The sequence below is a fragment of the Megascapheus bottae genome, chromosome 37 (genome assembly GCF_031878675.1).
Source record: "Megascapheus bottae isolate mThoBot1 chromosome 37, mThoBot2.hap1, whole genome shotgun sequence".
Lineage (NCBI taxonomy): Eukaryota > Metazoa > Chordata > Mammalia > Rodentia > Geomyidae > Megascapheus > Megascapheus bottae.
The window spans coordinates 4340065-4352540 of NC_143545.1; the positions used below are offsets into that span (position 1 = coordinate 4340065).

Sequence of the window (12476 nt, forward strand, 5' to 3'; positions counted from 1 at the left end):
CAGCCTTCTGATTAGCTGGGATGACCAGAGCCTGGGGTCCTGACCAATCCACTCTGTGTCCAGCTGTGCATTAAACAGCTGCGTGGAAATACACCATCACCCTGTGATGACAGCAGAGCCTGAGCCCCGCCATTCCATTCTCACCCCACAGGGGACCATGCCTGGGGGGAAACTGAGGCAGGGCAGCCATGACATTTTCCACCCCTCCCACGGGACCCCAGTGACAATTCACCCTTCCTGATATCCCTGTTCTTATCCCTGCTCATGGCCTCCTCTGATGTCTCGGGATGAGGTAAAGTTAATTCACTGATGGAAAGTGAATGGACATTTATGACAGTTTACATGTTTCTTATCCTGGATGGATGTGATGGGCAGAGGGTAACGGTTCTGGAAGTCACATGTCTGTTTGCACACTATCCCTCCCTCTCTCCCACTCTCTCCCAGTTTCCTCCTGTCGTCCCCACCCACAAGTGGGAGAGTTCATTTACCACATCGTGTCCAGTGCCTTTGCTCGTCCTCTGTCCTCCATTCCTGTGTCCCAAAGACATAGTGCACAAACAAGACCAAAAGAAAACAGCCAGAGGGCTGGGAGTTTGGCCTCGTGGTAGAGTGCTTGCCTAGCATGCATGAAGACCCAGGTTCGATTCCTTCCTAACACATACATAGAAATAAGCCAGAAGTGGTGCTGTGGCTCACATGGTAGAGCTCTAGGCTTGAGAAAGTGCAAGGACAGTGCTCAGGCCCTGAGTTCAAGATCCAGGACTGGCAAAAAAATAAAAAAAACAACCCATAACAACCAAACTAACAACAAGAACAACAACAAAAAACAGCCAGCAGCTGTGGTTCACACCTGCAATTCCAGCTACACAGGTGGCTGAGATCTGCATACGGGGTGAGCCCTCTACCACTAGGCCAAACGCCCAGCCTGGCTTGTTTTTTTAACTGTATCACGATTTGAACTGGGGACCTTGTCACCAGATGGAGGTGAGGGTTTAGTGAAGCTTGCCTTTAAAATACAGGACCTGTTCACTTAGGGTCCTTGACGAAGGTGGCAGAATTCGACGTTCTGAACAAGTCACAGTGGTAGGAAAACTTGGCAGGAGTGAAAGAAATAGACAAAAGGCAGACAAACAGAAGGGCAGAGGCACACTCTGAGAGTGTGGGTGTTCACGTAGGGAGATGGAGATAGAGATAGAGATGAGAGAGAGAGAGTGAAAGAGAGAGAGGAGCTGCAGCTTGCTTTTATACTCTGGGCCAGTGTAGTGGGCGGGTCACTTCTCCTCCCTCTGCTGGCTTCCCTCCCACAAATCACTAGAACCCGCTGCTGTGATTTCTTTCTTGTGGTAATCTCTACTCTGCAGTGCTCAGAGGCTTCTGGGGACTGAATTTTGGTTCTGGGGGCTGAATTCTGTCATGTAAGTAGAGCCCTGTCTACCATCCTGCTGTGTTTGCAGCGTTTTCCTGGGCTTTGGGCTTGAGGAATAACTTCAGTTTTGCGTCTGTTACTAGCAGTTAGAGTCTACTTCTTTCTTTTCTTTCTTAGGCACGTCTCTATTATTCAGTCATATTCCTATCCCTCCATGCTTTACGAGTTTACCTCTTGCTTTTTTTTTTCATAGGTTCTTTGTCTTTCAACTCTTGCTATTTTGGAGGGGGGGGTGAGGATGGGATTTTCTTCTCTTTCTTTATTTTTTTTTTCTTTTTGCTGGTCCTAGGTTTGAACTCAGGGCCTGGGCACTGTCCTTGTGTTTTCTCAAGACCACTTGAGCCACAGTACCACTTCTGGCTTTCCCCCCTCTCTGTATGTGGGACCAAGGAATTGAACCCAGGTCTTGGTGCTGTTAGTGGAGGCCAGAGGTGGACAAAATATGAGATGACTCAGAACACGATTGAGACGTTAAACGTTTATTTCACCAGGGAAGGAGCCGACACACCCAGACTACACCCCAAGGTTGGGATCTCGGGGTGCAGCCCCAATGTGAGAAGCAGGCGATTTTCAAAGAAGCTCAGCACACATGCTGAGTGTTCTCACCATAAATCTCCTCCTTCTTTATCTACAGGCAAAGTGCTTGTGGTTGTGGGCAAGGATACAGCCTTTTTCTGGGTAAGTGAATGGCAGGGGAAAGGGTGTTAAGTTGAAGTGAATGGTGACAGAGGGGAGCTTGGGGAAGGGAAGGATGTAAACCCCAGTCCCTAATTTCTACCATTCCATAAGAATGCATTTTCCCCGTTTTCTACATTACACCCCTCTCTGTGTTTGTACTGAGTCAAACTTGACTCCTGTGCATCCTCATGTATGGAGACTGTAAGAGCTTGAGTTTCACAGAATTCATTCACCCCTTTATGTAATGGAGTAAAGTATGAAGGATACAAGGCCCGGCAGTAATGCCAGTGAGAAGCCATGTAGGGGTGCAGCCAGGGCAGACAAAAGTGTGGTCAGCCAGGGAGACTGGCCAAACATACCTGAAACCACTTGGTTGAGGTCTGTGCTCGAGTTTCACTGTCCTTGATCACTGTATCTCTGATGATGCCAGATTAATTGGCACAGAAACAACAGGCCTCTCCCAGAGCCATCCGAGGCCTTCCTCTTTGAGAAACAGGAGACGTAGCCCCCTTCTGTTCTGGAGGACGTGTCAAAGATCTAAGGCTCATTTAAAACAAGTTTAGAGGGGCCGGGAGTTTGGCCTAGTGGTGGAGTGCTGGCCTAGAATGCACGAAGATCCGGGTTTGATTCCTTGGTACCACATACATGGAAAAAGCCAGAAGTGGTGCTGAGGCTCACGTGGCAGAGCTCTAGCCTTGAGAAAAACCCAAGGACAGTGCTCAGGCCCTGAGTTCAAGCCCAGGACTGGCAAAAAAATACAAGTTTAGGGGAAGTTAGTGTGGGCAGCCCTGAGGGAGAAGTAGTAGGCTCCGGCAAGCAGAGGGGGCGCCTTATGGAAGAGAAAGTCCCAATTTGGGTGCCCTGGGTTAAGAAAGGGTGGAAGGAAACATTCCTGGCCTCCTGGCAGAGACCCCATGTTTTTCCAGTTCCCATATCCAGATGTGGTTAAGGCATCGCAGTGTTTTAGGATAATAATAACTGGGGTACGGGTGCTTGGAACTTTCTGATTTTGGGGTCCAGTGAGAGAGATGTAGGGGTTATTGTCGACTCCCCAAGATATGGTTTCACAGCCCCAGTTCTTGCAATGAACCTCTCTGGCAGCCTAGCAGAATGTTCTGCTGGGATGGAAAAGCATACTATGTAGTTCCTCGTAATGGTTTTTGATTTCTATTCTTTCAAATTCGAAATTGCCACAGCCATACCAGGTAGACATAATTTGTCAGCCGCCTCCCCCTTCTCCTCATGACGCTCCTGGGAGACCTTGGCCTTTATAACTTCCTAGACTTTTCCATAAAACACAGAGATTGAATTCAAAAGAGGGCCCTACATAGTAAGTATGTTCAAGTCCCTTGGCCAATATTCTTCCAGGTGTGGGGTCCATTAACTCCCAATCAAATGACGTAGGCTGATAGCGATTTGGGGCGAATATCAAAACACAGATTACAGTTAAGAATAGAAAAGTCTTGGCTTTAGGGAGTCCTTGGTAGGGGGTCCCAGTCGCCATCTCTTTGGAGATGGTAGTTCTGGGTCCTGTGTCTTGGTGGTAACAGCAGAGTCCAAGTTTGGTGTTATGCCTGTTTAACCTGGGTGTGGTGTATCTAAGCTCAGAGTCCGCTCATTTTGGCAGTCTTGGGATCACCAGGTGGGGCCTTTTATGGAGGGCTGAGGGCCTCAGGTCACAGGGAAGGGTCCTGTGCAGCTAGGCTTGGGCCCTGGAGCTCTGGTGATGGTGAATCCATGCCTGGGTGAGGGGACAAGAGGGCATACTTTCTCAGAGTCCACAGGTGTCTGGGTACAACCAGTCAAATGACGAATGTGCTCCAGAGTCAACTGCAAGGCCAGTGAAGACTGAATTAAATTGTGGTTAGTATTATCAGCCAGCTCAGCTCCCTGATCTTTGGGGGGAAAAAAATGGGGAGGTCTACATACCTGGAAATTCATTGTATACCCATTTCCCTTATGAGCTCCAACTTTCAGACATACTCATACCATTTGCAACATACTCAAAACTTCATGGGGTTTGTCTTCTTTCTTTTAACAAACATTTTAAGACAATCCTGACTTTTTAAATACAGTCAGGGGACTTTCAATTTAGCACAGAAAGTATGTCCCTGCAGGGTGGGGGAGTCAGGCAGGTTAGGGTGGGTAGCTGGCAGATTAGATATCACAATCTCGCAGGTACTTTGCCCAGACTGGCCCAGAAATGCAGTTTTCAGCTCAATGAGTCCTTTAAAAGGCGATTTTACTTCCATTCAAAGCAACAAGGTGAGGAACACAGAAGTAGATTTTAAGCATGATCTTACCTGAAACTTGTTAAGGACCAAAATGTAACTTGGGTTACATTTGACAAACTTGTAAAAATGATCTGTTTCTCTCTGTGGGCCTGACTACAATTGTTACAGAAAATCTACAAGGCAAAACTGGAATGGCAATGAAACAATCATTTGGTAGCACTAACTTTCCTTTTTTTTTTTTTTTTAACTTTGAAACAAATATTTAGGACAATCTCACTTCCAAATTTTATCCAGAAACCATTTCTAATTAAAAAAAAAACTTTTACTAACCTTTGCTTTTAACACTTCACACTTTATCCTTTATTTGCATTTGAATTACTCTGATAGGCTCAAAGCCATCCCCTTTGCCTCCAGGCCTCCTTCTAAGAGGCTTTTTTTTTTTTCAGTCTGAATTACTGCCTAGAACTCCAATAACAGATTAAACCCAAATTACAGATTTTCCTTGATGCAAGAATTACAAATATCACAATACCCAAATCCAGACTTAGCATCTTTCTTTTCCTAAATACATCTAACTGCAAACTAGTATTGAGACTAAATCATAAGTAGATAAACTTTTAAACATTCCTTTTAAAGCCTTTTTTCCAATTTCATATATTTTTAAGGGGCAGTTTCAGAAATACCAATCACATCACCCACATTTTACCATCAGGTTTTCAGTGTCAGTCTGCAAGGAAAAAGGACAGGATGAAGGTGAGACATCTGGCCCAGCTTTTGTGCCATGTGTGAACTTTCCCTAGGGCCTGTCCCACCCTAGACACCAGAGCTACACCTTTGCCAGTTCCCCTCTCAACCTCAATGTCAGGCCCACAGGCCTACCCTAAGTTTTCCCAGTCCTTTCTCTTGCCACTTAATTACATAAACACTTTTAGACAGACAAAGGTCTTGACACTGATAAGCAAACATGTCTATTTAAATATCAAATACTTATTTCTAATACTTATCCTCAAATTTAGTTGAGGAAAATAAATCCCAGTTTCCCTGATGCCTTTTTGCTAAACTGGACAACTTGATTATAATAAAAACAGCCTCATGCATTATAATACCAGGTTTTTAAATGCAAATCACGGAATCCTTAGAAAAATATTTTAACTAGTTCCTCTTAATGCAGTAATTCTTTGAGATATTTGGAACACCCAAACTTGATCATTTTTCTTGGAGTTTAGACTTAAATTCACCCATTTACCTTTTTGTGTATCAAGTAGAAACTCACCCGTAAAAACAGCATGCTGATAGTTTAATCTTGAACATGTTCACTCTCACACACACACACATTCGTACTCACAAAGATCTTAAAGTGTAGAAAATTAATATCAGTGGCAAGAGATACTTTTGCCAATCTTACTCTGGCATCCTTTAAGACAAAACTTCTTACCGAGCACTTTGCTAGGGCTTTTATTTCCAGGGTTTATCTGCTAGCAAGATAATTTAGCATAACCAAACTCTTTGAATTCCTTCTCCTGGACCAAAACTCCCAGCCCCCTCTTTTTAACATGTTTTAGCTGCGCTGTCCCTGAGCTTTTTCACTGGAGGCTGGCACCCTACCACTTGAGCCACTTCTCTCCACTCCACTTCTGGCTTTTTGATGCTGAGCAGGAGCTAAGGAATTTCACAATCTCTCCTGCCCTAGAGTGTTTTCACTTCAGATAGTATCTCAGGGTGTAAGCCAAAGAAATCATTACTATTATTATTATTATTATGAAAAATAGATCTCGGGGAACAGGGAAAGCAGCTTAGTGGTAGAATGCTTGCCTAGCATGCACAAAGCTCTGGTTTCCAGTCCTCAGTACCACCGGCATAGAAAAAGAAAGAAGTGCAGCTGTGGCTCAAGTGGTAGAGCGCTAGCCTTGAGAAAGCTCAGGAACAGTGCTCTGGCCGTGAGTTCAAACCCCAGGACTGGCAAATAATAATAATAATAATAATCATAATGCTGACACATCAATCATTTCATTTCTAATCCATTGAATTTCAGATCCTGATTCCTCTCTTGTTTTTGTTTTGTTTTTTGTTTTTTGTTTGTTTGTTTTCTCTGTCAGGACTAAGAGCCAGGAAAGGCAGAAGGCTGGTGGGATAATCTGCATATCCAGCTGTCATATAACACTTGCAAATGCCGTCGGTTCAGCCTAAAAAGAACAAGGAGGAAAAATAACAGAAGCCTTGGTGAGAATGGTACAGAAAAATCTGCCTTCCACAGACAACCCAAAAAGCTGGCCAGCAGGTAACTTGCATTAGGGTTGAAGTCTCCCACAAAGGCAGCTAGGCTGGGACGGAGGAGGGAAGGTTAGATCTGGGATGTGTGCCTTGAGTTGGGGTAACATCCCTCTCCTTCCTCCTCATTGTCGTCCTCCTCCTCTTCCTCCTCTTCTGCTTTTCTTCTGCTGCTTTTTTTGTTTCTGTTTTGTTTTTGTTTTTGTTTTTTTGCCAGTCCTGGGCTTGAGCTTATGGACTGAACATTGTCCTTGAACTTTCTCAAGGCTAGAGCTCAACCACTTGAGCCACAGAACCATTTCCAGCTTTTTTCTATGCATGTGATACTGAGGAATCGAACCTGGGTCTTCATGCCTGCTAGACAAGCACTCTACCACGAGGCCACACTCCCAGCCCTTATTTCTAAAAAATTTTTATTGCCAGTCCTGAGGCTTGAACTCAGGGGCTGGGCACTGTCCTTGGACACATTTTACTCAAGGCTAGTGCTCTGCCACTTGGCCACTTCCAGCCTTTTCTGAGTATGTGGTACTGAGAAATCGAACCCATACATACTAGGAAAGCACTGTTCCACTGAGGAGCGTAGAAAATATCTATATATTTTCTATAAACCTATGATTAGCCATTTGTATTTTTATACTTGTATTCATTTGTATCTTTATACTTGTACAAGGTCGGACCTGCGAGAGCCAGCGAACTAGGCAGAAGCCTGATAGCCTGTCCGCAGGTTTTCTCCACTGACCACATATTGGGTCTGTCCCTTCACCCATTAGCCAATCAGTTCAAAGCATGACAGCTTGCTAAACTGACCAATGACTAGTGACGACCTGCCTCCCATTTTGTATTGCACCAATCATTTAATGGAATCTTGGTGCCAGTGCTTACTGGGACCTGCCCCCTACCAAAGAATGTATTAAAGGTGCTGTAATGTTGTGCACGTGGCCTCTGGTCTGCACTCGACTATCAGTGCGCAGAGACCCCATGCTCGAGCTCGTCAATAAACGACTCATTGCAATTTGCATTGATCTTCGGTCTCTGGTGATCCTTCCGGGGGGCTTCAAGTTTCTGGGCATTAAACCACTAGACAACACTCCCAGTGTACCTTTATTCTTTCTTTCTTTTTTCTTTTTTTAGTGGGTCATCAGGTTGATCTCTGCACCTGGGTACTGTCCCTGAGCTCTTCACTTATACCTGAGCCACAGCCCCACTTCCCTCATGGCCTACTTTTATATGACATTTTTATTATTATATTTTATTATTCCATATATTTATATTATATATACAATTTGCATGTAGGTCATATAGTATGTTATAGGATTGATAAAGTACAACATACAACAATTATATAGCACCATGTAACCTAATACTGTATATAATATAAGGGTCTATATAACCAGGGGGCTGGAGTTTACATTTGTCATCCCAGCTACTCAGGTGACTGGTGGTCAAGCCATCCTGAGCAGGAAAGTCCATGAGCCTCTTCTCTCCAATGAACCACCAGAAAAGTAGAGGTGGAGCTGTGGATCAAAGTGGTAGAGCACTAACTAGCCTTGAGGGAAAACCTTCAAGGACAGTGCCCAGGACCTGAGTTCAAGCCCCAGGTCTGACCAAAAAAGAAAGTATATATAATATAATATAATGCCATATTATACAGTATATTTACAATAGAACATATACCATGATGTTATATAAATTATGTATCATAGGGCCGGGAGTTTGGCCTAGTGGTTAAAGTGCTTGCCTAGCATGCATGAAGACCCAGGTTCAATTCCTTGGTACCACATACATAGAAAAAAGCCGGAAGTGGTGCTGAGGCTCAAGTGGTAGAGCTCTAGCCTTGAGAAAGTCCAAGGACAGTGCTCAGGCTCTGAGCTCAAGCCCAGGACTGGCAAAAAAAAATTATGTATCATAGAACATAATGGTATGTCATATGAAATGTTTATAATATCTATCATATAGCATATGACCAAGCAGGGATTTGAACTCACCTTTGTCTCTCAAGGTTGGCTCTATCACTGGAGCCACAGCTCCCCTTCTGGCCTTTTCATGGTTCTGTGGAGATAAAGAGTCTCCCAGACTTTCCTGCCTGCCACCCTCACATCTTGGGCTCCTGAGTAGCTGGGGTTACAGGGAGGAGACACCAGTGCTCAGCTCCTCCATTCTTTCCTTTTCCACCATTGCAAGATGGCCTTGGTGGTAATTGAGCCAGGACAAGCCACAAGTAGGGAATGCTATGATCATTTTCCTTCTAGAAGTTTCCTTAGATTCAAACTCTCCTCTTTTTGCAGTGAAAAAGCTCTGGGAAATATGCCTAGGAATATTGTCACCTATCACCACAGCCAAACTGCAGTGCTGTCTGTTGACTATTGTGCTTCTGTTAGGGACGACAGTTATGCTAACAGTGATTCTAGCAGGTGAGTAGCTTTGAATGGCCAATGTGTGGCTTAGGCCCCGGACGGGCACAAAAACAGAAGACTGATTATAAAGCAAATCCATTGTGTGTTTAGTGAACCAAGCAGAAAGCCGCATTCCAGAGCACAGCCTGTATTCTTCCTGTCCAAGAGAGTGGATTGGCTTTGGGAATCAGTGTTTCTACTTTTCTGAGGATACAAGGAACTGGACGTCCAGTCAGGACTTTTGTGCCTCCTCTGGAGCCAATCTGGCCACCTTTGACACCATCCAGGACCTGGTAAGAAATGCTTTTGGGGTTCCTGTTCTCTGTGACGTGCTAAAGACACCCCACCCCGACTTGGAGAGGTTGTGTGAAGTTAAAGGGTTGGGCGCCAGGAGCTCATGCTGTCATCCAGTTACCCAGGAGGCTGAGATGGGAGAATCGCAGTTCCAAGACAAATTGTGCAAGAAAGTCATGAGACTCTTACCTCCCAGGAAAAAACTGGAAGGAGATTTGTGTTAGAGAAGGACTCTCATTTTCAACTTACTGTGTTTTATTACAGAATTTCTTGAAAAAACACAAAGGTTACGATCATTGGATTGGACTTAGAAGAGAATCCTCAAAGCACAGTTGGAAGTGGGCAGACAACACAGAGTTCACCAACTTGTACGTTTTCAACCATCTTTTTGCTTGTTTGTTTGTTTGGGTCAGGACTGGGGCTTGAACTCAGGGCCTAGGCCCTTGTTCCTGAGGTTTTGCTTAAGGCCAGCGCTTTACCACTTGAACCACAGCACCACTTCCAGCTTTTGCTAAAGAGTTTATTGGAGATTAGAGTCTCATGGATTTTCTTCCAGGGCTGGCTTTGAACTGTGATCGTCAGATCTCAGCCTCCTGAGTAGCTGGATGACAGCTGTGAGTCCTGGAACCCAGCATGGATTTGTTGTTGTTGATGATGGTTTATTTTTCTGCATTTTGGAAACAGTTGAGCCTGAGTGAAGGTCACGTCTAGGGAGCCCACAGGTGGCCGTGGGTCATGAATGAATGCGTGGTTAGTGTGACTGGGATGGACGGGTGATGGACAGACAGGTGGCATTCACACCAGGACTTTGAGAATGGAGAAGAAACGCAACTCAGTCAGCAGTGCTCATCACTGAAGTCAGATGAGCGCTAGTCTCTTACTTCTGTTAAAACCACACCTAGCATCCGGGTTGTGGCCTGGTGCTAAAGTGCTTGCCTCACATTCACAAAGCTCTAGGTTCAATTCCTCTGAAGCACATACACAGAAACAGCTGGAAATTGTGCTGTGGCTCAAGTGGTAGAGCTCTAAACTTGGGCCCAGGAAGCTCAGGGACAGTGCTCAGGCCCTGAGTTCAAGCCCAGCACTGGCAAGAAAGAAAAAAACAATGAAAAAGAAAAGACAGGCCACAGCTGCGTGCTGGTGACTCTCACGTGTCATCCTAGCTGCACGGGAGGCTGAGGTGTGAGAATCAGGGTTCCACACCAGCAGAGACAGGAAAATCTGTGAGCCTCTCATCTTCCATGAACCACACAACAGAAAGCCAGAAGTGGTGCTGTGGCTCATGATGGAGAGCAGGACTCGTCTTGAGCACAAAAGCTCAGGGAAAGCATCCAGGCCCCCAGTTCAAACCCCACAACTGACATAAAGAAAAAAGGAAAAAGAAAGCAAGTGTGTAGCCAAATGTGAATACTGAACGTGTTTCTGCTTGGCTCCAGGGTGGAAGTTCGAGGCTCTGGGGAATACGCCTATTTGGATGATATTGGAATTAGCAGTGCCAGGGTCTACACAGAGAGAAAGTGGATTTGCAGCAAACCAAGCCTCTACGCCCAGTGTCCAGCCGCCTCCAGCTCTCTCCTACCCCGTGTCTCCTCCTCTACATACTGTCTGCTTGTAGCTGGGATCCTAAAAGCTCATGCCTAGAATCCCAGCTATGCAAAAGACTGATATCCAAGGACCTGGGTTCAAAGCCAGCCTAGGCAGGAAATTCCATGAGCATTATTTCCAGTGAAACATTAGAAAACCAGAAGTGGCACTGTGGCTTAATTAGTAGACCACTAACCTTGAGCTTAAAAGCTCAGGGACAGTGCTTAGGCCCTGAGTTCAAGCTCTATGACACACAAAAAAGGAAAAATAGGAAAATACCTTGTACCCCTCAGGAGACATTCCATCTTGTTACAACTTGGGGTTTCTCTCTCTGCCTTCCTCTCTGCGTGTCCCCTGACAACTTTGATTTGATTGATAATTAGCTTTTTTCCTTATTTTGTTATTCGTTAAAAATTTTAATTATTTACTATTATTTTTCATCATTTTTGTTATTTTTAGTTTATAATTTATTATTTTTCTTTTTTACTTCTTCTATATTTTTATATTAAATTATTATTTTCTTAAAATTATATTTCTTTAAAAAAAATTTTTTTCCAGTCCTAGGGCTTGAACTCAGTGCCTGAGCACTCTCCTTGGGCTTTCTCAAGACTACAGCTCTACCACTTGAACCACAGCACCACTTCCGGCTTGTTTTTTTTTCTATTTGTAATGTGGTACCAAGGAATTGAACCCTGGTCTTCATGCATGCTAGACAAGCACTTTACCACTAGGCCAAACTCCTGGCCTTGTTTTTTTGTTTGTTTTGTAACCTTTTTTTTCTTCTCTTCTTTTGCCCAAGGTTGGTGCTCTACCATTGAGCCATAGTGCTACATCTGGCTTTTTGGTGCTCCATGGGAGATGAGGGTCTCCTTTGAACCTCGATCCTCAGATCTCAGCCTCCTGAGTAGCTAGTCAGACAAGCGTGAGCCACCACGCCGGCTCTCTTCCACCTTTTTGATGCTTCACTGGAGAGAGGAGTCTCACAGACTTTCCTGCCCGGGCTGGCTTTGAACCATGATCCTTGGATCTCAGCCTCCTGAGTAAGTTGGGATGACAGATGTGAGCCACCAGTACTGTAGCCACTTTATACGTTTTCAGAACTAGAACTGGACCCTTCTGTCGAGCAATGTGTTATTTTAATTTCACATCAAGTATTTATATCAAGGTCTCCCTAGAAATATTATTGTCATCTTCCTACCAGCCCTGCAGTTGACCTGTAAAATTATGGTTATAAAATATTACTAAATAGAAGAGATTTTAGCATGCTTTGAAGAAAAGAACGTGATGGTGTTTATTTTGTTAAAGCCAAGTATACAGTTATTACAGGATTAGTGCCTGAGTTTTGCTTCCCGAAACAATATAAATATGTACTTTGGAATTTAATAGTATAGTTGTAAGTGTTTGTAAAATTAAATGTAATCAATTGGACTTTATTCTGGGTTGAAAGGAGTGAAAATATTTTGCTGTTTACTTTATTAAAGCCACACATGCAATTCTAGAGATTAACATCTGTGTTATGCTTTGGGAAGCTAAATAAATGCTTTATCATTTGAAATAATCGTTATAATACATTAGTTTCAAACTTTCTAGTATTTTTGG

At 44.2% G+C, this 12476-nt stretch overlaps 1 protein-coding gene and 1 pseudogene across 1 annotated transcript; both read left to right on the plus strand.

Annotated features, from left to right (window-relative positions):
• Nucleotides 1–12476, plus strand: part of LOC150042096 (lysophosphatidic acid receptor 3-like) — a 181658-nt pseudogene that overhangs the window by 102902 nt on the left and 66280 nt on the right.
• Nucleotides 6416–12402, plus strand: LOC150042103 (C-type lectin domain family 2 member D11-like). Its single transcript, XM_090325294.1, has 5 exons — nt 6416–6616; nt 8892–9017; nt 9111–9292; nt 9558–9661; nt 10730–12402. Exons 1-5 carry the CDS (start codon nt 6565–6567, stop codon nt 10932–10934), a joined length of 669 nt encoding a protein of 222 aa, XP_090181420.1. The 5' UTR covers nt 6416–6564; the 3' UTR covers nt 10935–12402.

Coding starts and splice junctions, on each gene's coding strand:
- LOC150042103 (XM_090325294.1), top strand. CDS start 6,565: ATGGTACAGAAAAATCTGCCTTCCACAGACAACCCAAAAAGCTGGCCA. Junction 9,018..9,110: donor GCTAACAGTGATTCTAGCAG/GTGAGTAGCTTT, acceptor TTGTGTGTTTAG/TGAACCAAGCAGAAAGCCGC. Junction 9,293..9,557: donor TTGACACCATCCAGGACCTG/GTAAGAAATGCT, acceptor GTTTTATTACAG/AATTTCTTGAAAAAACACAA.